Source organism: Toxorhynchites rutilus, chromosome 2 (assembly GCF_029784135.1).
Source record: "Toxorhynchites rutilus septentrionalis strain SRP chromosome 2, ASM2978413v1, whole genome shotgun sequence".
NCBI lineage: Eukaryota > Metazoa > Arthropoda > Insecta > Diptera > Culicidae > Toxorhynchites > Toxorhynchites rutilus.
This window is the reverse complement of record NC_073745.1, coordinates 330,502,732-330,527,480: the sequence shown is the minus strand read 5'-3', so window position 1 is coordinate 330,527,480 and position 24,749 is coordinate 330,502,732. Positions and strand designations below refer to the sequence as shown.

Genomic DNA, 24,749 nt, shown 5'->3' with positions numbered 1-24,749 from the left:
GGATGTTCTTCTGAATGCGACTTTTTTCTAGTCGAATTTCTGATCATTTTGTATTTATACAATAAGTGTCTTTGGGAGCTGGGTCCACTGACACTGACACTGATATTGTGCTAACGCTCTTGATGCGGGCTGAATGGAAAGCGCAGCCAGAACAATTTCAGTATAAAGTTGAAAGAAAATTACCTTCGGTTCACGAAACGTCAATTGTTCTGCAGGTATCTTAACTATTTTCTGGAGTAGCTGCATCATCGGTATACATGGTACCGAGATCGCCTAAACAACACTTTCGAAGCCACTGTTTTGATTTTATAGTATTTTCTCGTAGATTAACAAGCGAAATTCTTTGCAATCATTGTTTTAAACAAGGGATTGCTAAGATGGCCGCCTTTTAGTAGCCAGCATAGAAAATCATGAACATAGAAATCATAACCTAAAATTGAAAATGGAGTGCTCCGCGCGATTCTTCAGCTGTGATTTTAATTGCAAATCGTCAAGAAATCTTCCGGATGGGTATCCAAACATCGCTTGCCAAAGGAAACTATCCAACGTAATCAAATATTAACATATATGACTCCAAACATTAAACAATACGTGAGCCCCCTAAGCGCGAGCCCTGTTTTATGCTGCCTACGCTCAATTTGCATTGGATGGGATAGGGTTGCTAGAGCCCCGGTTTTAAAAACGACTGGCGTTTTGATATGCGACAGTTTAATCAATTCATCGGTTGCTTCGATTCAAGCCGATTCAAAACGATATAACAAAATTTTCTCGAAACATTTTGATGGAATGCAGTCCAATAAAACGAATAAAACCATTAAAACAGATTCAAAATATTTACGCAGGTGTACTGTTTAAGAGGGAAGTCAAAAATACACAAGTTCAGTAGAATTGCTCCACTCGCATTTATTATGTCCATCTTTTCGGCAATCCCGTGTTAATACTTTGTAATTGAGTTCCCATTATTTCATTCACACATCATTTCCTAAACACTAACTTCGGGGATGCCACGGATAAAGGTTATGTTTACGTACACGTTTACACATAAAATGAAATTAATATATATATGTGGATTACTGTTATTATATACTTGGTAGGCAATATGGCAACGAGAATTGTGTATATACCTCAAACTACATACTATTAGTTATGGCAACAAATAGATAGAGCGTGCGTGCGCTTCTTTGTGATTCTCCTCCCTTTTATATACGAACACAATTTCGATACAGCAAATTTATACTTTGATAGGCTTCGATTTAACTAATCCCAAAAATCTCAACATGTAACAGATAACCTCTAGCTGCTTTGCGTTGCTTTCAGAAAGCGATCGAATTCACTAAGGGAGTTAAAATTTTCCATCTGGGTAATATAAACTCTGCGTTAAAATGTGTTTTCAACTAATCGAACTGTGTATGCTTGTAACTATATCTTTTTTTTTACTTCTAAAAGGTTTGAATACTTTCGTTCATTTGTGTTGAGAAAACGTTCCTTTGGTGGGTGTAAAATGCTGCTTTGATTGCTGCAGTGATTAAAATAAACTATAGACTAGACTAGAACATTCATCTTTCCTCGTTAACACACTCTACCTTACACTGGCAGGATAAACAATTCACTATTCGCTATCAGCGTTAAACTATGATAACCAATCATAACTGTAAATAAAACGAAACAATTTCAACAGCGAAATTAGTGCGATACGATTGTAACTTATTCTCTCCTTAGCAGACATATATATTTAGTCAAAGTCAAATTTGATTCCCTTCTTTGTTTAATAAAAAAAAACACTAAACGTTCTGTATTTGATACAGAATAAATTTTCTCTACAAGTTACCTAACAGTTATCAACAGATATGAATGGGAACATGAAATGATTTAAAATTTTATGTGCTGTTGCAAAATTACCTGCAAAATGGGGGAAGCTTTAGAGTTAAATAGCTAAACTATGATGAACACTAACATTATCTATGCGCACACTCTCACACTCGAATGCTCTTCCGGCTCTGCATTCGCATTCGATGGATTAAAAATCAAACGTTTCCGCTGAGATTACAACGCCTTTAAAGCCAAATCGGCTAGTCAAAGATGCAGGCAAATACCGAAACAAAGCCGATTATCAGTCTTTCGCAGCAGCTGTGTTTGTCACTCGCGGCTTCCTCAGCGGCTTTTCGCATTTTCTTGGGGTAATTTTTGGGGTTACTTCTAGCACTAAGTTGTATCGGCATTGGAGCGAAGGCTGGTCGCGGTCGCTTGAAGTTGGCAACCATTGTCTGCTGTTCGGGCGTTAAGCTGCTTGCTCGCTTCCCATTCAGTACATCGCCCACCAGTTTTAACTCAACCGGATCCAGTAACATAATTCGATCCCTGGCGCCCTCGAATTCCTTCCGTGACATGGTGAGATAACGTGGCGAAAAGCACAATGCGCCAAGCACGCGGCGTCGATTCTCCGCCGTCAGCTCAAGGTTTTTGCGGGAACACTCCTCACGACTCCAACGCACCAAGAGATCAAGTAAAACCATTTCCGAGGACATCTGAAGAGCCTCGCGTTTCGCAATCATCTCCAACTCCTCAAATCTCAGCACGAGCATCGCCGGCTGGGCGAAAACATCTTCCGGGTGCATATCGATCAGCTGCAAGCAGTTGTTAAGCAATGCCGCAAAGTATTCTTCCGGTGTGAGGGGCCTATCTTCGACGGTTTCATTTTTCTTGCTGCGGCTGCTAGAGGGACGCCATCTTTTCTTCCGCTGGTCCGTTATCGCCCCCGCAGGTGTGAACGAGTTGTAGTACCAAAGCGCCCGGAAGACTTCCAGCACACAGTCGATCGATAGATTGAGATCAAGTTCCTTGACACAGCAAATCTCCAACTGACGGCACTGGAAGCGCGAGGCGAGCTCAAGAGTTTGTAGCGTGTGTGAGGCGGAGATAAATTTGATGTATTTGGTCTCGAGGTATCTGGGGGAGAAATTAAGCAGATGATAGTTGGTTGAAATAATTGGTCCGCCAATTTAGACGCATCTTTTTGTTATTTTTTCCGTTTTGACGAATCTAAATTTAGTTATGACCATGGAACACCTTTCAGTCAGAGGTCCAAAATATGAAGGCACGAGTAATACAAAAGACCCGACAAAGCGTTCAAATTTAAAAAGAATAGAAATAAATATCTGAATTATTTTGATAAACAGAACTACAAGAGGTGAATTTTAAAAGAAGTAAAAGCTTCTCTATGAGGATAATTCTTTCGAGGACGACTCAACTAAATGTAAAAGGCCTTAATGTGACTCAGAAAAGATCTGGAGAGATAAACTTCCGTATCTAAAATTCGTAGGGTTAGACCGAAGAAATTGTGAGTTATAGTGATTACCCGGAAGCGCACAAACGAGATTGTTGCTGATGAGCATTTCACTATCGAATATCGCGCATACAGTTCCTTCCAAGAGGCAGAGAAGAAGGATCTGACGTACGAAACTGCAAAGAGCAAAGGAATGGGGAAGTCCAATGAAGTCCCCTCGATGGAAGTCAATGTTTTGGACTGTCGCTAACTCGGTGAAGGTTCCCATGAGCAGGGTTACCATATCTACAGAATAATCTGTAATTATACAGATTTTTCACGCTTTTTGAAACCAAAAATCTGTAGATACAGATGACAGATTTTTTAGGTTTTCATACAGATTTACAGATTTTTCAGAATGACGATCTAATATTAGTTATGACTTGATCTCAATAATATTTTTTCCCACCTCACCTCACCAAAATGACTCTAGACTAATTCGAATGTTATATGAATAAAATATAACATTCGAATTAGTCTATTAGTCGAATAATTAATTTTTACGTAGATTTTGTGAAATTCATAATAGCTATGTCAACCAATGATTCTAAAGCTAAGATCATGATTTAAAATTGAGCTTATAAATTTAACCCTTTGCCATGTGTGTTATTTTTTACTTGAAAGTTTTACTTTAAAAAGCAGTGATGTATAACTTTGTGAGCTCATGCCACAAAAACAATTAATTTGACGTCTTTCGCTTTTTATTTTTCTGCTTGAACATACACAACAATGCTCTTAATACCTACACAGTGCCGCAATACATGGAGTTTTCCATTAATCCTTTCCTCATGCATGGATGACAAATCTTGTTTATACTGAGTACCGTAATCATATCATAGTAGCACCGTTTTGGTTCGTGAATAAGTTCACAACACATTATTTTTTTAAATAAAAAAAGTGTGAACTGATACAATGCTGTATAAATTATAATATTAGTATACTTAACACGATCGACGCCCAACGCGGCGTTTTTGAGTTTCTTGCAGAGCCCAACTTGCGATTAAATTATTAAATGAAGATCAAACTTAGTTTATAGATAACTTTTACATGATCTAGCAATGTTTGTTTTCAATTGAAGACGAATTGATGACAATAACACATGCCAAAGTCATAGTATAGGGGTTTTGCAAAAATCTGCAGTACAAACCATCCGTACTATAAATTAATAAAAATTATAGTATAAATAGTATAATATTATGGTTATAATTTTAATATTTTTCTTCATATCCTATAGTTACATTTAGGAGCCTATTCTATCAAATACCTTCTAAAAATCCTACTCAATTCGAGCGAGGAAAGTGTCACCCATATCTGGGTGACGGAGCGTCGAAAGTGTTAAAGTCAGTCAGATTTCGATACAGATTTTCTGAAAAAAAAGACGGGTGGGTAATGTCGGGGACATAACCGGAGTGACGTAGGACTATACAAAGGGAAGGAAGGTATTGTATTATAGAGACTTTAAACTTTTGCAGTTCATTCGTCTCTAGCCTTGAGAAAGGCCCTTTGAAAACTCTACTCTACTTTACTCCAGCGCTACCACCTCCGCCCTCTTGCCTTGAGAAAGGCACTCGATCCCTCGCCGTCCAGCCCGTCCAGCAACGATGTTGTCCAGTCGGTGTCCACACAAAGAATGGCGATACAAAGGGGACAGCTTTTGCTAAATATATATTTAAAATATATTGTTTTATTTCCTTCTCCTACGTGAATACCGACCTATCTACCTGAAAAATGGATTAGTTTACTGTTTACTCTTTATGAACATGTTGGCGGTTCTGAAAAGAACCTATTGTGTTGTGTTTTTGCTTTTTTTTACCAACTTTCTCAATTTTTTCTCACTATCTCATAGTTAATTCTTGATTTTTTTCTGAAGGCTTTGTACTTATTAAATGTTCAACGCCGGGCTTCTTTTGGCGTATGCACATATCGTACAATCAAAATGATGGCTGTGATAGGGAATGCATAGGTGGTCATCAGCTCATTCACTATCATATATTTCACTATTCAGCACATTACCGTACCTTAAACTGTGGTTTCGTAGACGAATGAATTGTAAGATTTGTATCTCCGCAAACAAAGTAAATACGAGGGTCACTATTTTTATTTCGGGAATAGAAACAAAAACAAATAGTTAAGCTGCGAATATATTTTTATTGTTTTTCAAAGTACTCTCCACGATGATCGATACACTTTTGCATGCGCTTAAACCAATCTTATCTTCTTTGTTTTTAAGAGGCTTTAAACTTTGCAGTTCATTCGCCTCTAAGATTAAACCAATTTTCAAAGCATTCATTCCAATCGACACGAGCCTTTTTTTAGCGATTGTCAAATTATGTGGGATCCAACGTGAACATAATTTTCGCACGTGTTCATGTAAAATCGCATATATGCTGGTGGAACTAATGCTTAGGGATGCCTCAATCTCACAATAGGTTACATGACGATCTTGCTTAATCATTTCGTGCACAGCATCGATGTTTTCTGGCAGTACAGTCGATTTTGGACGACCTTCACGAAACTCGTCGGACAGCGAACTACGACCACGATTGAATTCACTATACCAGCGATACACAGTGGTTTTTGATGGAGCTTCATCGCCAAAAGTCAAATTAAGTTGATTGACGCACTCTTGTTGTGATAATCCACGTCGAAAGTCGTAAAAAATCATCGCACAAAAATGTTCACGATTCAGTTCCATTTTTTTGCCGAGACCAAACTTTCAACTAAATATAAAATGAACAAATAGCGTCCGTATGACAAAATGTTCTGAGTACGTATATCGTCAAAAATGTCAAACTTTACGATGGAACCGTCAGATGGACTCACATGACATCAGTGTTGTCAATTCCCGAAATATAAATAGTGACCCTCGTAGAAATGAAAAAGAACTGAGGTTTTGGAGACGAACTCTACGATCTGTCGAGAATTAAACGAGCTATAAGCGTTCTGAAAAACCAACAGTAAATTAACACAGGATTAAAGTCCTTTAAAATAAGAACAGAGCAGCAGGAAATACATAGCTCATCATGTTGCTCCTTAGTTATGTTTCTATACAATGCAGATGTAACGTCAGTCAATTTTCAACATCAGTTATCAACCAAAGAAAGCAGTTGTTGCTACCGAGAAAATTCGTCAATGCCATCCTGCATACAATGTGTTGTAGTTTGAAGCCACTTTTAATTCGGAAACCATGCATGGGTTTGTGAAAACTGAATGATCAATCAGTTTATATTATATGTCATATTATGTCACTCTAGAATGCTTTGGTATTGTGAAAACTTTTAATAAGTCTTCTTTGAAAGGTTTAATGGCCCTGAAAAGCGCCGTGTTTTACGGTGGCTGGTTTTGCCACCAAAGCAGTCTGTATAAACATTTTTTTTCCTTCTCCTACCTGCTGCCGTTTTGCGATTGCGTTTGCCACTCGCTGAAACTAGTTGTTGCCACCGAACCGAATGTGCTCTGTTCTGTAGACGGGTTTTCTTATTGTCGTGAGCAGCTTTGCAAGCCAACTCGAGCACTCCGGCGGCCGAAATTCTATAACCGCTATTAGGTATATTGTGATGTGAAACGATGCCATACAACCACACTGATTTACGTTTTGAAAAATAATGATATATTTTTCAGCGGATCTGCGCGTTTTGTACTTTAATCTAAAGAGTTTATTGTTCTGTTATTATTCGATATCCCCATCTTGTTCGGCTAAACCTTCCTGTTTAGCGATTGCGTTTACCACTCGCCACATATTTCACAGTTGGAAAATTTCTTCCCATCCAGCTTGTGACATGTTGTACAGTAAATTACATTTAATGCGACGTGCCGAAGCACCGCTCAGTGTCGCATTGGAGGCGATTTTAACCTGTAATTGAATTTTGCATTTGCGATGACAGTGGTACAGTGTCGACTTTCAATGTGGGGTCATAATTTGGACCCTGCACTCTATGTTTACAAAAATGTCCAACTAAATATGTCGCATTACATGACCGTCCAATTAGCTAAATGTCGAATAAGTTTTCAATCTGGAAACAATTTAAGAATTGGTGAAAATTGAATAATCGGAAAAGTCCCCAACCATCAATAAGCTCAGAACAACTGCCAAATTCTCATACTCATCATATCCTGAAAAACAGGATTATGAAAAAATCAATTTATGTTTTATTATTATTGTGGATATTGTTTTAGAAAGCATTGAACTGTATTTCGTAAACTCTTTTTTGAAAGGTTTAATGGCCCTGATAAGCGCCGTGTTTTATGGAATGGTTCCAATTTAGAAAACTTAGTACTCGTGGTTTTGAAAAAAAGCCATTTCGAACACCCTCGATGCCGCCTTGTTCTGGATTTGCCACCAAAGCAGTTTGTATAAACAACAAACTTTTTTTCTTCTGCGTCTGCCTGTTGAGGTCTTGATGTCCACCGAACCAAAGCGCGAGCAGTTTTGCCAGCCAACTCGATCACTTCGGCAGCCGAAACTCTATAACGGCTGCTAGGTGGACTGGTGCACTGATACTAACGCGCTCGGCCTAGCTACCCTTGCGGAGCAATTGGCGAATACACCTACGGGAAACTGCAGTCCAACACGGTTCGAGCGGGATTTTGCCTTTCCTTTCACTTTTCCTCCTTTGCCATGTCCAGACATGGCTGCTTGTGTTAGTTTGATGATGTGATGTGATGCGAAACGATGTGGTGTACGGTTTGAATGAGAATTATCGTTACGGAAGGAAGGAAGGAAGGAAGGTATTGTATTATAGAGACTTTAAACTTTTGCAGTTCATTCGTCTCTAGCCTTGAGAAAGGCCCTTTGAAAACTCTACTCTACTCTATTACTCTACTCCAGCGCTACCACCTCCGCCCTCTTGCCTTGAGAAAGGCACTCGATCCCTCGCCGTCCAGCTCGTCCAGCAACGATGTTGTCCAGTCGGTGTCCACACAAAGAATGATCGTTACGGCAGCGGAGCGGGGATTTTTAAGCTGACTGGCTGGCTCGAGAATTACGCATGTGTGAGACTGCGACCAATGTTTCGTTCATTTTTTGATGTGGGACTACGTCTAACCGGAATATATGGAGGGTAAAATGAAAACCTAAACACAGAACATGCAGGAAAAAATGAAAGATTTCGAATGCTTATAGCTCGAACATTTCGTACTGGATAGGAGAGATGTTTGCATCACTTGATAGGGAATATTTCTACGCATCTATCGCAACTAACAAAATGTTGTTTTTCATTAGATAAACAATTGAATAACTGTAAAATATTAGGCGTTATCTAAACGCCCTAACTGCATCGTTTTGATTGGCCCCATTTACGGTTTCCCTAACACAGCCATCAAAACCAAGCAGCCTTGGGGAAATCGGCATTGCAAATACATGAAAGTAGGGGGACTTTTGTTCTCATCGAAGAATGTTCCCTAACACAGACTTTAAAACCAAGCAGCGAAATCGGCATTGCAAGCACACGAAAGAGCCTAGAGGCGAGTGAACTGAAAAGTTTAAACCCTCTTAAAGCCAAAAAGAAGAAAAAGAACACACGAAAGTAGGGGGAGCTTTTGTTCCCACCGAAATGTGTTCCCTAATAGAGATTTCTAAACCAAGGTGCCTGGAGAAATCGGTATTTCAAATTCATGCAAGTCGGGGGTATTTTTGTTCCGACTGGAATGTGTTTCCCTAACACAGACTTCAAATCCATGAAGCGTGGGGAAATCGGCATTGCGAATTCATACAAATCGGGGGTATTTTTGTTCCGATTGAAATGTGTTTCCCTAACACAGACTTCAAAACCGAGGTTTCTGGGGAAATCGGCTCTGCAAATAAATGCAAACTGCGAGTACTTTTGTCCTCGCTTGCCTTTGTGCAGAGTGGAATATGTCTGTCCTAACATAATCTTCTAAACTTAGGAACCTGGGAAAATCGTGCAGCCACTAGAAGCGAATGAACTTCCCAGTTTCAAGCAAATTCGAGATTCCAGAAGTATGTACACTTTTGGGATGTAAACTTCAGAGGGAAATGTAAAATAAAATAATCGTTTGATAATTTTTTTTTGTCTTTATTGGAAAGATTTTCAGCCTTAGGCTGGTTCATCAAACGTTTGATAATTCTTCCGTACATATATTTTGTTCTAGTCATCATACCAAACGTAAAAGGTCCGTCATTAAATTTACTTGTAACGAAGAACAATCAATCACAATAAATGAATTGACTTTACACGGCATTTGTTCATTTTTTTCACTCACAGAGCAAATATATTGAACTCAATTGAATTTGGAAACTGTTTCATTCAATCAAGAATTTAATCAATACAAACGAATGATTGCTCAGCTAAGGTAGTTCCACGTGAACCTTGCGGTTATATCATAGATATAACCCACTATTTTTTTTCTTTTTCCTTTCCAATCGTGCTTCATTGTATTTCGCTGCTGCTGTGGTTGCCCGTTTTGGTCGGTACGATTTGAGGAGCACAAAATGGACCAATCAAAAATGGGCACATAGTGCATTTGGACAATGCTTGATATTTCACAATTATTCAATTATTTATCTGAAGAAAAATTAAATGTTATTCGTTATGATAGATGCGTAGATATATTTCCTATCAATTGATGAAAAAACCTTTGCGATCTATTGAGAAATGCTCGAGTTATAAGCGTTCCAAATCTTGCATTTTTTCCTACTTGTTCAGTGCCTAGATTTCCATTTCACCCCCTATATCTTCCGGTTAGACGTAGTCCTACGTCAAAAACTCAGATAAAAAGATTTTTTTTTTTTAACTGTATTATAGTGACTTTCAACTCATTTGGCTGGTTCGTCACTTTTACTTCCATTTTTGGAAGAATGTCGGGAGTGAGAATTGAACTCGTGACCTTTAGCGTGAGAGGCATGGATGTTACCACTACGCCAGATCGCCTCCAATAAAAAGATTTTTTGAGACCAAAAATACAGATTTCATCAAATTTACGCCGTCCGACTCGTTTCAAGTTACTTTTGCTGGTTCCACCCTAACTGACTATGTTCTGGTGGGCAAATTGAGGCTTCCGATGCGACTCTTTGTGCCAAAGCCAAACAGAAGCTTTCGGCATGGGAAACTTACAAAAGTCGTTGGGAGAAACAGAAGCGCTCTTTTAAGGAATGCTCGAAATGCAAAAACACATTGCGGAAATTTTGAAGGACGCTTCTCCACTGGCCCAAAAACAAACGATCTCCACATAAAATGTCTTTTCAACGTTGCCAGTTGATGGTTTGGAAGCGGACACAACTAACGAGGACACAACGTTCATTTTCCAAGGGAATCCCCGGCGCAAAAATGTATCCACTCTCAAAGTTCAACCACAAGTCCCACCGGTGATACCCCCTGTTAGCTTGCCTAAAATGTTGAGTGCAGCGTACAAGCAAAATTAGGTTCCTTTTGACTTTCGTGAGAATAGTTCACCGTCGAACCACTCAACACTCGAGGGGACATAAAAACACAACTTCCCAATCGGGATCTATATAGATGTCTGACATTGTGGATAAAATCTGCACATTCTATACTGTTTCCGACTCAATCAGGACCATTGTCATCATAATGCTTCCAGTAGTAAAGACCTTTTTGCAGTAATTGATGCAAACATAGCCCTTCTTGCATTGATTATCTCTTTCGATGAATTTCGATTTCGAATTTGAATGGAGAAGAATGAGATATCACTATTTCACAGCGGAACTGTCGTAAGACTACCCTAAATTGGATACATCCAAAAATTTGATTCATAGTTTCAATTGTGATGTTTTTTGCTCTGTCCGAAACTTGGCTTTCTTCTCAAAATGATCACTCTTTCCACGATTTTAATATTATACGCTTAGATCGTGATGACAGATCCGGAGGGGTGTCACTGGGGATCACTAAATTTTACTCATTTTTTAGAATCGATCTTCCACCTATTGTAGAGATCGAAGCTTGTCATACAAACATCAGAGGCAAATATCTCTGTATTGTCAGCTTGTATTGGCCTCCGAGAGTTGAAGTTGGCAACTTGCTGACATGTGCTCACTCCTTTCTGGACCACGGTTGATCTTGTGAGACTTCAACTGTCACGAAATTGCCTGGGAGGAACAATACGACGACAACGGCACATTGTTGATGTATGACCTTCGTAACAGCTTCAATATGACCGTTTTGAACACTAGGGGTACAACACGTGTACCTTTACCTCCTGCCAACCCAAGAACACTTTCGGTTTGCTCGAATTCACTATCGTTAGATTGTGGAATGTAATCCAGGATCACGAAGGTAGTGATCATTTCTTCTTCTTAAATGGTACTAGCGTTCCTAGAAGAACTTCGCCGTCTCAACGTAGTATTACTTGCGTAATTTTTATTAGTACTTAGTTTAGATTCCTATGCCAAATAACACGCCTTGAATGTCTTCTGAGTGGCTCGCTCTAGAATACGCGTGGCCACAGTGCAAGTCGACGGGAATCGCACCCGAACCCCCGGCATGAGAATGTGTGACGCTAACCACTCGGCCACGGGAGTAGTGATCACTTGCAAATCATAACTTCTATCACCAATGGGTTGAATTCTTCTGAATCAATAAACATGGATTATGACCTCACAAGACACATTGACTAGAAACAATATGCGGACGTGATTGCTCTAACCATCAACCTCAAAGATGGTTTGATCTACGACAGCACTCAAACGAAACTAATCCCAGGTTCCACCATTCGTCGAAGGCCTCCCAATCCATGGTGAGATTTTTTTTCTGTAGGAGCATTGTACCACTGCGACCATTAGCTTGATCTATTGTAGTGCACTCCAGTTTGCTATGTATGCAGTGTCAGTTCGTTCCATCACTCAGGGAATAAGTGATAGTCGCACCAGGACTTCGCATATTCCCCCACGAAGGCATGACTTCCTTTATGAAGTTCCTTACCTGTTTTGGTTCAGCAGACCAAATCTCGTTAGGCATAAGAATGCCCTTTCCAAGAATTCGCAGTCTTCGTTGAATTAGTGTACTGCATTGACACAGTAAATGTTCCGAAGTCTCAGCTTCGAAATTGCAGAAACGACAGTTATCATCTGCCAGTTTTCCGATTTTTTTAAGGTGGTACCTGCTCGGACAGTGTCCGGTCAATAGACCGGCTAATGTACTCAAATCTACCTTATTCAAGCTGAGTAGGTTGCGTGTTATTCTGTTACAAGGTGTAATGAATAATTTGGATTGTCTTAGTGTTGATAGAGTCCTCCAGTTGGCTTCAATCATTGATATTTCCCTGGTTTTGAGCTCCGATTTCATGCATGATGTAGTTTTAAGGATAAAATACATTCCCAAACTAGCTTTGACTGACATGTGTATGCTTTTACTGCATTAAGAGCTGCTTGGCTATCGGAGAAGATACAGATATTGACATACCTGTATTTTATAGTCAAACAAATATTTGTACATGTTAGTATAGCTTGTATTTCTGCTTGAAAAACTGTCGGCCACTGTCCCATTGGAATTGACATGTCGATTCCTGGTCCAGTAATACCAGCTCCCGTAGATTTACCGATTTTAGATCCATCGATATAAAACAAGAGTGATCATGGACGAAATTTGGGACCACCTTCTTCCCATTCGTTGCGATTGAATTCAATCACTTTGAAGGGAACACTGAATTTGTCTTTGTTTCCATCCAGTCTTCATTCATGCTTACTATAGTGTTCAGTTGAAAATCTTTCAGGATTTGTAAATGCCCTGTGAGATCTCCTTCTAGAAAATGTTTTATACGTTTCAGCCTAAGAGCACCTTTTTCCGCTTCAAGTTGCACATATTGGTGCAAGGGTAGAAGGTATAAAAGAGCATCTAGGGCTTTGGAAGGTGCGCAAGGCATTGCTCCAGTTATTGATAAGCATGCCAGATGTTGTAGTTTATCGAGCTTTTTCTGAGCTGATATTTGTGTAGTTTTGGGCCACCACACTCGCGCAACATATGTCTGGGTCTCACAGTTGCCGAGTAAATCCAGTGAATCATTCTCGGTTTTAGTCCCCACTTTTCCCGAATATACTACTACAACTCCAGAGAGCAGTCTGGGCTTTAGATATTGCATACTGCAGTTGGTCGTTCCAATTTAGTTTTTGGTCAAGCATGACACCTAAATATTTGGTTCATTTTGAAAGCTCCAATTGTACACCTCCCAATCTAAGAGGTTGAATCTTATACTTTCTTTTTCTGGTAAATGGAATTATGACTGTTTTTGAAGGATTAACTCTAAGTCCTTCCAAGTTGCACCATTTAAGTGTGTAGTTAAGGCTGTTTGCATTCTATTGGAAATAAATGGTGTGTCACATCAAATTGCATCACGGAAAAAACGCTGTAGAAATTCGCCCAATAGACCGATCCTTTTGAAAATTTTAGACAGTAAAATAAAAACTATTAAACAACTTTTGGCATTTTCTTTTTATTCATACTTCGAGCCCAAGCCCGTATGCTCGCACCTTCCTCTTTACCCCGTCCATAAGGTTCTGTACAACGTCAGGTTGTAGTTTTTTTTGAACAGAAATCCATTTTTTCTTGAAGTCCGCCTCCGATTTGACAACTTTTGGGTTCTTCCGGAGGGCTTCATAATCGCCCAATATTTCTCTATTGGCCGAAGCTCCGGTGCGTTGGGCGGGTTCATTTCCCTTGGCACGAAGGTGACCCCGTTGGCTTCGTACCACTCCAACACGTCCTTTGAATAGTGGCACGAAGCGAGATCCGGCCAGAAGATGGTCGGGCCCTCGTGCTGCTTCAATAGTGGTAGTAAGCGCTTCTGTAGGCACTCCTTAAGGTAAACCTGCCCGTTTACCGTGCCGGTCATCACGAAGGGGGCGCTCCGCTTTCCGCAAGAGCAGATCGCTTGCCACACCATGTACTTTTTGGCAAACTTGGAAAGTTTCTGCTTGCGAATCTCCTCCGGAACGCTGAATTTGTCCTCTGCGGAGAAGAACAACAGGCCCGGCCGCTGACGAAAGTCCGCTTTGACGTAGGTTTCGTCGTCCATTACCAGGCAATGCGGCTTCGTCAGCATTTCGGTGTACAGCTTCCGGGCTCGCGTCTTCCCTACCATGTTTTGCCTTTCGTCGCGGTTAGGAGCCTTCTGAACCTTGTATGTACGCAGGCCCTCCCGCTGCTTGGTCCGCTGGACGAATGAACTTGACAAATTCAGCTTATTGGCGACATCCCGGACCGAACTTCTCGGATCACGTCTAAACTGCTTAACTACGCGCTTGTGATCTTTTTCACTGACGGAGCATCCATTTTTGCCTTTCTTCACCTTCCGGTCGATCGTTAGGTTCTCGAAGTATCGTTTTAGTACTCTGCTGACCGTGGATTGGACGATTCCCAGCATCTTACCGATGTCCCGATGTGACAACTCCGGATTCTCGAAATGAGTGTACAAGATTAATTCACGACGCTCTTTTTCGTTCGACGACATTTTTCGAAATTTACGTAAAATTGACAGTGAAGCATGGCCAACGTGATCTATACACTCTTATCTGATTATAAAACCAAAGCTGATAATATAATTCCTAAAACTTAAATTTCTACAGCGTTTTTTCCGTGATGCAATTTGATGTGACACACCCTTTAGTATACTCACATTTACCCCTCACTAAGATGATTATGTCATCAGCAAAATCAATGCCTTCGTATCCTAAATTAGCTAGGTTATTAAGAAGATCGTCGACAACTAGGGACCACAACAAAGGAGACAGAACCCCTCCTTGAGGGCAACCTCTAGTTGGTTTCGTTGTTAGAGTAGATCCTCCTAATTTAGCTCTTATTAGTCGGTTGGTTAGCATGGCATGTATCCAGTTGGAGATGCACATGTCCAAACTACATTTTTTCATAGCTTTATTTATAGAGTTGTAGAATGCATTGTCAAATGCTCCCTCAACATCAAGAACAGCTGTAAGTGAGATTTCTTTAGCATCAAAAGACTTCTCTATTTTTGAAATTAACGTGTGAAGTGCTGTTTCAGTTGATTTATTTGCTTGGCAGGCAAATTGAAATTTGCTCAATGGTCTCCTGTTCAAATATGATGATTTGATATGGAGATCGATAACCTTTTCCATCATTTTTAAGATGACAGATGTTAGACTAATGGGTCTATACGCTTTGGGAGTCGTCCTGTCACGTTTGCCAGCCTTGGGAATAAATATAACCCGGACTTCTCGCCATTAACTAGGAATGTAGCTTAGTACCATACTAGCTCTAAACATCTCCGTTAGGCCAGTGTGCCAAGTTTTATGTAGAAAAATTGAATGCATTCAAAGCTTTTCGGGAAGTTGGAGCCATTGACGATTTTTAAACATATTTAGACCTTGAGAATCAATTAAGAAACTTGGTCAAGTTCTTAAATTGTTCCCAATCTAAAAACGTGCTTATTGGAGAAAATAGCAAAACTAGTAAAAAAAACAATTCCTCTGTCCATTTTGATCGGTCCATGATGCGGAAAATCCATGGAGTTCCTGATAATCATCGATCGGAGATCGTTTCAACGATCTTCGAAGCAAAGTATAGGTGTATGAATTGTAATAATATGTACTTTACTGACGGTTCCCCTATGAACGAGTCCAAAGGATTTGGAGTGTTCAACGAAATTTTCAGCATCCTCACAATCTTCAGTATCCTTCAGCCATCTTGCTAAATTGGCAGCAATACGCTGGGTGTTGGACAGCGTCGCCTCACGTTACATTGTAACGAATAATCTTAGCTCAGTCGAAGCTATTCGTCCAGCCGGGAAGGCATTCGCTGTACTTCCTTGAGAGGATACGAGAAATTTTGAGTGCTTTATCCAGACGCTGTTATGTTATCGCCTTTGTCGGGGTCTCTTCACATTGCTCAATCCCGGTCAATGAGAGGGCTGACTCATAAGCAAAGGTGGGTGCGGTTGAAGGCGATATTCATCAGCATCAAATCGCCCTCAACTAGTTTTAGTCCGTAATGTACCTTCGCTAACTGGTAGAGACGTCGGTTAATCGTTCGATTAATACATATAATTGAATATTTGCAATTTTAATCGAGTAATTTTGTATCGATTTTTTTCCATTTTTTCGAAAAATACAGTGCAAAATTTGTTCAACCATCATTGTGTTTTGTCGAAATTCATCGAATATGCTAAACCGTTTACAATTGAAGCATACAAATATTTCCCTGATGGTGAAGGAGACTGGGAAGGCAGCGTCTGCAGGTGTTCGCGCCCCACAGTGCGAACGAGGAGCAAGTGTTCCAAATTTCCAATTTTTTAATGTCCATCCCTATCCTTTTTCCCATCCAAACTTCTTTCTCCTTCCCGAAATGCAGTGTGTGGTGCAAAACACAACTACAACAGCAGCATGTCTCGATGCCGAACAGGAGCCGAACGCATACGAACAAACGAAAAGTGCATCAATTCAGTACCAATGCCATACATTCATTCCAAGACTTTCAAAGGTCTTTGAAAGCTAAGCATCGCCAATAAAACCACAAGTGTTCAGAAGTATTCCTGTGTTTAATTTCCATGTGTAAGAAGTTTCCAAAATCCTGAGCTATCAACATCCAGGCCTCCTTCAACCGAAGAATCCGCCTTTCCTCAATGGTGTGATCCACCAACACGAGTAAAAGGCGGAATTGATAGTGGTAGTCTAAGCTCCCGTACTAAAGTGGAAGTATTCAAATCCAGGGTGCCAATGAATGATGATTCTATAAATATACTTCTTTTGAACTAGTAGTAATAGGGATCAGTTTTACCACACGCACAGATTTATCTGGAAATGTACAGTTTTTTTCCGCGTGTGAAATTTCTTACATTTGAGCAAAGCAACATTAGGGTCCATGACGACTTTTACGCCGCAGTATCGCTTGGTGCTGCTGATCATAGTTTCAGAAAACGCCTACTACACTTTTTCTGAGTGGTTGTTTCTGTTGTAGTCGGCGTTTTTTACGGGAACCGTATGAATCGTATGATTTAAAGTCTCCGTAAACAAAGGAAAACAAGAAGAGGAATAATTTGGTTTGAATACAAGCGAAACATTGCATCGTAAGCCCCACCCCTTGTCATTCTATCGCCAGTAAAATCGAATAAATTTCGCAGTTACTTTCCGAAAAGTTCATTCAGCAGCGGCTAGCAGTAGCAGCAGTCAAAGAGATTTAATTTTCTTGCCATTCAACGAACATCCGTCACCCATCGCTTTCGTGTAATCGATCCAGCATACAGTGATGATACAAAATGCAAATTTGCCTGTGCCTGCGTTCAGTTTGTCTAGGAGAATGCATTAGCAAGATAAGGATACAAACTTCCACATACGGCAGTTTGCTCTCGCGAGGACAAAAGTGAATCCACTGGCGCTTTTCAGGGCCACGGAACCTTTCACTAAAGAGTCATTTCAATACTAGTCAATGCAACAGTTGGATGCATTTCTAAGTATAATTCGAAAAAAACGATAATAAAAAGCAAATTGATTTTTTATAAATTGTTAACCTAGGAAGAGCTTTTGTAAATTTGGGAGTGTTTTAGGGCTCATCGCTTGGAGATGTAATTTTGCTAATAGATTCAGAGAAAATACTCGGATTTTCGATAACTTATTTAAATTGACAGCTTTTGGTGTAGTCCTACGTATCTCCGGTTATGTTCCCAACATTACCCATTCGTCTTTTTTTTCGTTTTAGTTGAATCTTTGAAGCTTAGACAATCTAGTGACTTTAGGTTAATAATGATTTTGGGTAATGGAATCATTTACTCAATATAGAAGCACTAATGAAACTTGTTTAGATCACAATGTTAAACACACCCCTTGCTCTGTAATATATAGAATATACAAACGCTTCAAATGGAAGCATTTTTAAAAGTTAGTTTAATAAAGTTTAATACGAAGTATTTCTGCATGTTGCTATCAAACAACGGATTTCAGTTCTCCAAAAATAATTTCAAAATGATGATCTGGTCGAATATCACAAGAAATAGAAGATTCACATGATGATTTGCAAATTTGAATGCGAGTGAACTAAACTCTGTAAATCCAAGATTTAGATCATAAGATTAACACAACACTTTCATTTCTTAAAAAGCTTTCCATACTTTTCCCCATAAACTCGGTGAATTTTATCTTCAGATGTTAGAGGCGAATGAACTGCAAAGTTTAAAGCCTCTTAAAAACAAAGAAAGAAGAAGAAGAATCTTCAGTTTTCATCACTTTAAGAACAAAAACAACAGCTGCCAATGACTTTGAAGAACACAATGCACATTGCCATATGTAAAAAGCAATTGAACTCACCTCACAAAAATCTCGAAAATGTCCTTGTCAACATCCCGCACCACAAACTTCCCATCGACGATAGTCGTCGACGGTACCGCTCCGTTGATGATATGCGCCAGCAGCGTGTTCGAGTCGAGGATCGGTTTCTTCTCGGCTCGCACGCTATAATTTTCCTTATTGCCGAGCACTAGAAACTCCACATACGCGTCCGGATCGCTGAAATCATCCCCTTCCGCGTTGACCTGAATCAGCGGAGGTGCCGTGGGCCGCAGTAGCGCCCTGGCCTGATCTCCCCCGTTCTCCGATGAGGTGTTGAAGGGCCGCACCATCGTGTGTCACTTCTATCGACACTTGCAGGTCAAACTTTGTCGAGGATAAAGTTTGCCGGTTTCGTGGTGAGTCATGCAAACGAGTAACACAACAAGAAACGGGCGCGTTCAAAACAATCGCGTGCTTCTCCGCTGCTTCACTTCAATCGATGTTAGCACCCGGCTCGAGGATGGCGACGTCTGGGCGAATCCACGGCTAGCGGCGAACTGTGAGCGGCTTCTTCTGGCTCGGACACACGGTATTCCGCGCGGAGACAGGGCAGCGAACGATGTTTAGCGAGCTGGAAAATCTGCGGAAGGAACCGGAGGAAAAACAATGGAGGCAGTGAGTAAACTTGATAAAGCGCGTTTATCGATTACCCATTTCGGGCGTCTGCACGTTGTTGTGTTCTACACGCGCAAGATTAGGTAAACTGAGATATGTTTGAACTAATACGTAAAACTGATTACAGAACAAAAGCGCCGTGCAACCGGTGGCGGGTGGGTTCTGGAGCTCTGGATGAGGAAGCGTGGGTCGTGTATTATCGGGGTAGTTCCCACTGATAAAACATTGGATATGATGAGATAAGAGATGGGTTAGTCGGATGTATTGATTGGGCAAAAATGTGCGAATGCGAATTATTGCTATGGATTGTTGGAGGCACAGCACCGAGTGAAGCCGTGAGCTCATTCGAACGCAATTAATCTATGTGTGATTTTGCGTAACAGATATCGTGGACTATGATTTCAACTGGTGCGTGTATTCGAATCCACGGAAATCCATTACTTGATTTATGTCACAATAATCATATCGCTAAACAAAAAGTACCGTTTTTTGCGTTGCGAAATGTTATTTTGTGTTTTATCGATTGGTTCCTTTTTATGCCATTCACCCTAATTGGTCGTTTTTCCTAAGCAGGATTACATCACAGAAACCTATTTGCTTATCTTCATACAAAATTGGCTTAACGCATTGTATCCATGACATGTCAGGAATACCAGAGTAATACTCAATCGATTGGGAATTGAACCCAAAACTCATGACATTTGCATTGAATTTCCTACAACTAATCGCTAATGCTAATGCGATCGTTTTCGATGCCAGAACCTAAGTAAGGCTCCCCAGGTCTCAACTGGTGTTCCATCTGGATGGGTCTAGAATTGATAAATCTACAGAAGCTAGGACTATTGGACCAGGGATCGGCATGTCAGTTCGAATGGGATTGTTCCTACAACTGTTCAAGCAGAGATACATGCGATACAAACATGTACAAATATTTATTTGGCTAGTAAATACAGGTATTCCAGTATCTGTATTTTCTAAGATAGCCAAGCAACTCTAACTAACTAACGATTGGTAACTGGGAGCCTGGTCATTGCGATGTAGAAGGTATGTTGAACTCTTAGAAAAATGTGGAACTTCGTAGCTGCGCTAGGAGTGTTCCAAACAGATTTTCCTCTATGCCATTCGATCCGGACCGTTTTTTTACTTATGTAGCTGTAAACACCCGCGAAATTTTAAAAAATGCAGCTGACTCCATTTTGCCGCGAGCCCCTCAATTGAATTCACGATTGGGAAGGAATTTGTCTGCTCATGACTTGAAAAAGTACCTCCTGTATGTCATTCAAAGTACATTTGTATCTAAGAATATTTTCAGTCTATTGCAGTTCGGAAAAAATAATGGCACGAGAAACCTAGAAAGTATGAGAAGGTATTTTGAGTAATATAGTGCAATGGAAACGAAACAATAGTAGTTGTCCAGTGGTCCGATTTAATCAGAATTCGATGAAAATTTGCTCAACAAACGACAATGAAAATGATAAATGATAAATTAACCTGATAAATCAACCAGAGAGACATGTAGTCTTGTACATTGCATAGGGACCCATTCAAGACGTTGTAGTTAACAGTTTTGCTCCATGACCGTGTTCACATCATCAATAGCATGAATTTCAAGCTTGAAACTGACATAACATTCATCGTACAGATTACTGGAGACGAGGCGATGGTTTATACTCGCAATCTAAATATCTCGCAACTGTATAGCAATAGACCAAAAAGCAGAGTTACGAGAAATACCCGTGTACCCGACGTTTCTTCTGAAACGTGTAACCGTTGGTTGCAAGCTGGAAAAAGAAGAAAGCTCAGTAAATTACCAATGCCGGCAAACGACTTAAAACTTTTAAAGAAGTAAGAAGTGCGCGTCGGAACAAATCAAATTTCAAATTTTGGAGGAAGTGCTGAGAGGTGGTAGAGGATTACTGAGAAATAAAATAGTAAGTTAGTTGAAAATTGAAAAAAAATGTTAGTAATATTCAGTGATGTTTCACAGTTAATTATATACAGCGCGGACTCGATTATATACAAATTTTGATTTTCACTGTATATAATCGAATCCTTTATATAATCGAGACAAAAAAATTATTTGTTTTTTTTGCATGTATTTTTTATTTTTTGAAAATAAAAGAGGAATTTGATTTTTGATTCATCCCCTTAAAGTCAAAAACAGCTTTCTCACATGAAAAAAAATTATTTATCCAGATTCTCTCAGGAAGAGATTGACGATCAAATTAGATGAAAAAAATCCTCCTACGCATATGTTCAAATTTCAACAATGACAGAATTAAAGAACTTTGTTTTTGTTTCGGACACTGTTGCCTCAAACTGGCTCTACATTTAAAAGTACAATACGGAAGACTTTTTTTTTTTTTTTTATGTGTTATAGTGATTTTCAACTCATTTGGCTGGTTCGTCACTTTTTACTTCCATTTTTGGAAGAATGTCGGGAGTGAGAATTGAACTCGTGACCTTTAGCGTGAGAGGCATGGATGTTACCACTACGCCAGATCGCCTCCCAATACGGAAGAAGATTCTGATGCATTCATTTGAAAGATAAGAAAATTTAGTACAGAATATAGTAGTGGAATAACTAAATTAGTGGATTTTAATAACATTTTGGAAGTGAAAACTTAAAAGTTAATAATTTTTAATGTGTTATTATTAATTTTATCCTAAACATTTATGTTAAACTAGATTGTTTCTATCAGTTAAATTGATGGATTTTTCGTCAAAGAAATTTCTTCCGACTTGTACTGAGATCACATGGATTATAGAGCTTGCCACTTCAGAACACATTTAAGACGAAATCAGAAATCTCAACTAAGTACTACTAATAAAAATGACGCAAGTAATACCTACGTTGGAAAGGCAACAGTGCCACTGGGAACGTAAGCGCCATCTAAGAAGAAAAAGTTGTTAACAACTGGATATAGCTACGAGGCGAGGTTGCAGAAACTATCAGAATTAATAAACATAAAAGTGTTGTCTTCTATTATGACAATGTGAGATCACACACATATCTGATGATGGAGGTTGGTTTGGATATTCTGATGCATCCATCGAAGAGCCCAGACCATGCATCGTCTGACTACCATTTCTTTGGATATCTGTAGATCTCTGTTGACATGAAAACATTATCCATCATAAGAGCTAACGAAAATCATTTGGAAAGTTTTCGCTATTAACCACAAAAGTTCTAAGCGGATGTATGTATAAGATGACCAGAAATATGACGAGAGGTTTTAGGTAATAATTTGTCTATATTCGATTAGAATTGATTTTTAATGAAGGAATATTTGCATTTACTAGTTGCGTGAAAACACCCTAAATTGGACAAACCAAGATCATTTACCATAATAAAGAATGTCCGAGAATAGTAAAGAATGGTAAAATCATCAAGACAGCATAAATGGAATTTGGAAGAAATTAAAGAGCGATACAAATAACTTCCCGGACAATGTTGGAGATAGAATGAAAGAACTAAAGAAACTTAAAATCGAGTTTATTTGGTCAGAGGTTATTAGCTTGAACCAGAAAAGAAAGCTTTATCGGTTGTTACTCAACTTTACACTTGGAGCAATCGAGTTATCTTAAACGACGTATAATTTCCACTAAAGAACTACTACAAGAATAATCCCGTTCGAACACTTCATCGATGATGGGTGATTCGCCTGGGTGTTTGCAGCCGTAGTGTATGATAAATATAAATGTTAGCCATTGTTATCGGCTAGTACAACTCGACTCATCGCGGTTCTGTGTCGCAGTATTGTAAATCCCACTTAGAACAATTTGATTTCTCAATATGGTGAAATGATAGCTACTTCTGATAGTCTCATACTTGAGCCTTTATCGGTATAACAATTGAGGAGCGCCACTTCGAAACGATAGGGCCTGTTCAATGTGACTATTCGTGCACTGAAGCTCGGAGCCTGCTTACCAGTTCATAACCGAGTTGAAACAGAATGGAAATGTCATCTCTAAACGAATCATCTCTAATTTTGAAATGCAATCTTCCAATCGTTTGATCAATTAGATTATGTTTGTTATGACGAATTGTTTTCTTTTAATTACCCCACGCAGCTCATGATATGAGCCATAAGTTCGCTCGTACATTATTTGCGCTACGCCCAATGGGCGATAGCTAATCAACCGAACCATGCAGCGTTATCAATTTCTGATTTGCGAAAAAAAAAACTGGCACACCGAATTATAGCTCAAAACAGAACACTTTGTGTAATTGTCAGCGACGGTTTCTTCTTCTCCGTTTTGTTCTCTGAAGTATGCTTCAGAATGACAAAAATGAACTGGTCGACGAAATGTTTAGGTCTAGTGAGTTGGTAGTAGTCGTTCTAAACGTAAGTTTTGGCATCCATATGCAAGCTTTTTTACGGTCAGATTTCTGCATCTAGTTTTGTGCCTCCTTCTCATTGTAAACATGAACGTTTCATAGTTTTCAGGACAAAACAAATGGATTAGCTTGTATTTTGTGTCCTCGATTCTACCACTCATTCGAGCTTCTTGAGGTCCATCCAATGTATTACGGTCAACCCCTGCTCTCCAATAAAAATAAGACACAATCTCCGCCGAGTGAACGGTAATGTTGCACATATCACATTCACAGGGTGCATCTTTCGTCTGGGAACAAACATAAGAGCGCAGTCGATGATAATGAAGCCAACAACAGTCGGTCGCTGGTATCAATGTGCAAACATCGGCAAGCAGTGGGTAATTCGAAACGACGTTTGTTGTTTCTTTCAATTGCGCCGTCGTGGCTGAGATTGCTTTCCGGCTATCGAACTGAGCGAACCGAGAGTAAACATATTTGCTATGAATGAATACACGGGAGGTTAATATAATTAGATCCAAATTATGTCCACGAAACCGCCTCACTGTTAACAGTTTTGCTTGCTGCGTCGTTCGGAAAGCGTCTCGTATTGACACCTGTGCTGCTGCTGTTGAGATGGAGTTTACAAATACCGTCCCAGACTTTGTATCCTCAGTGATGATTGACGGTGACAAAAGGCGGTGTAGACGCGCAGTCATTCAAAAGTTTCCGCGATGGAAAAGCTTGGTTACATGTTGAAATTGCGTTGAAATTGAAACATACAAGAAAGTAGCATATTTAAGATAGGAATAACATAAGTATACTATACCGTTTTCCATTTCTCTAACACTTGATCGATTTTGTGAACAAACCCGAGAATTTAATTTTGCTTAAATCTGTGGCTATTATGTAACACATCTGTATCACATGTTATGTTCTTCGTTACAAATAAATTTGATGAACGTCCTTTTACGTTTGGTATGATGCCAAGGACTACCAAAATATTTGAACGGAAAAATCATTGTATTTTACATTTCCCTCTGAAATTATTGCACATCTCATGTTTACGTAGTTCTCGAACCGTGAAAGTTCATTCACCTCTAGTATCTGAAATGACGATTTTCCCAGGTTTCTCGGTACAAAGCGAGTACAAAAGTACTCAACACCAAATATTACCCCCGACTTGCATGTATTTGCAAAGCAGATTCCCCCAGGCACATTAATTTTGAATAACG

The 24,749-nt window shown here is 39.6% G+C and overlaps 1 protein-coding gene across 6 annotated transcripts in view; it reads right to left on the bottom strand.

The window, feature by feature from the left end:
• Positions 1-1,052: 1,052 nt before the first annotated feature.
• LOC129769713 (BTB/POZ domain-containing protein 2) overlaps positions 1,053-24,749 on the bottom strand; it is a 48,203-nt gene continuing 24,506 nt past the window's right edge. For 5 of the 6 annotated variants that reach the window (XM_055772142.1, XM_055772143.1, XM_055772141.1 and 2 more), the window contains exons 2-3: positions 18,561-19,161; positions 1,053-2,946 (exon numbers count right to left, since the gene is read on the bottom strand). In XM_055772142.1, coding sequence (XP_055628117.1) covers positions 2,070-2,946; positions 18,561-18,871 — 1,188 coding nt within the window. In that variant the 5' untranslated portion in view covers positions 18,872-19,161 and the 3' untranslated portion in view covers positions 1,053-2,069. The remainder of the gene's footprint in view (positions 2,947-18,560; positions 19,162-24,749) is intronic. The other variant, XR_008741949.1, reaches the window with a different exon arrangement.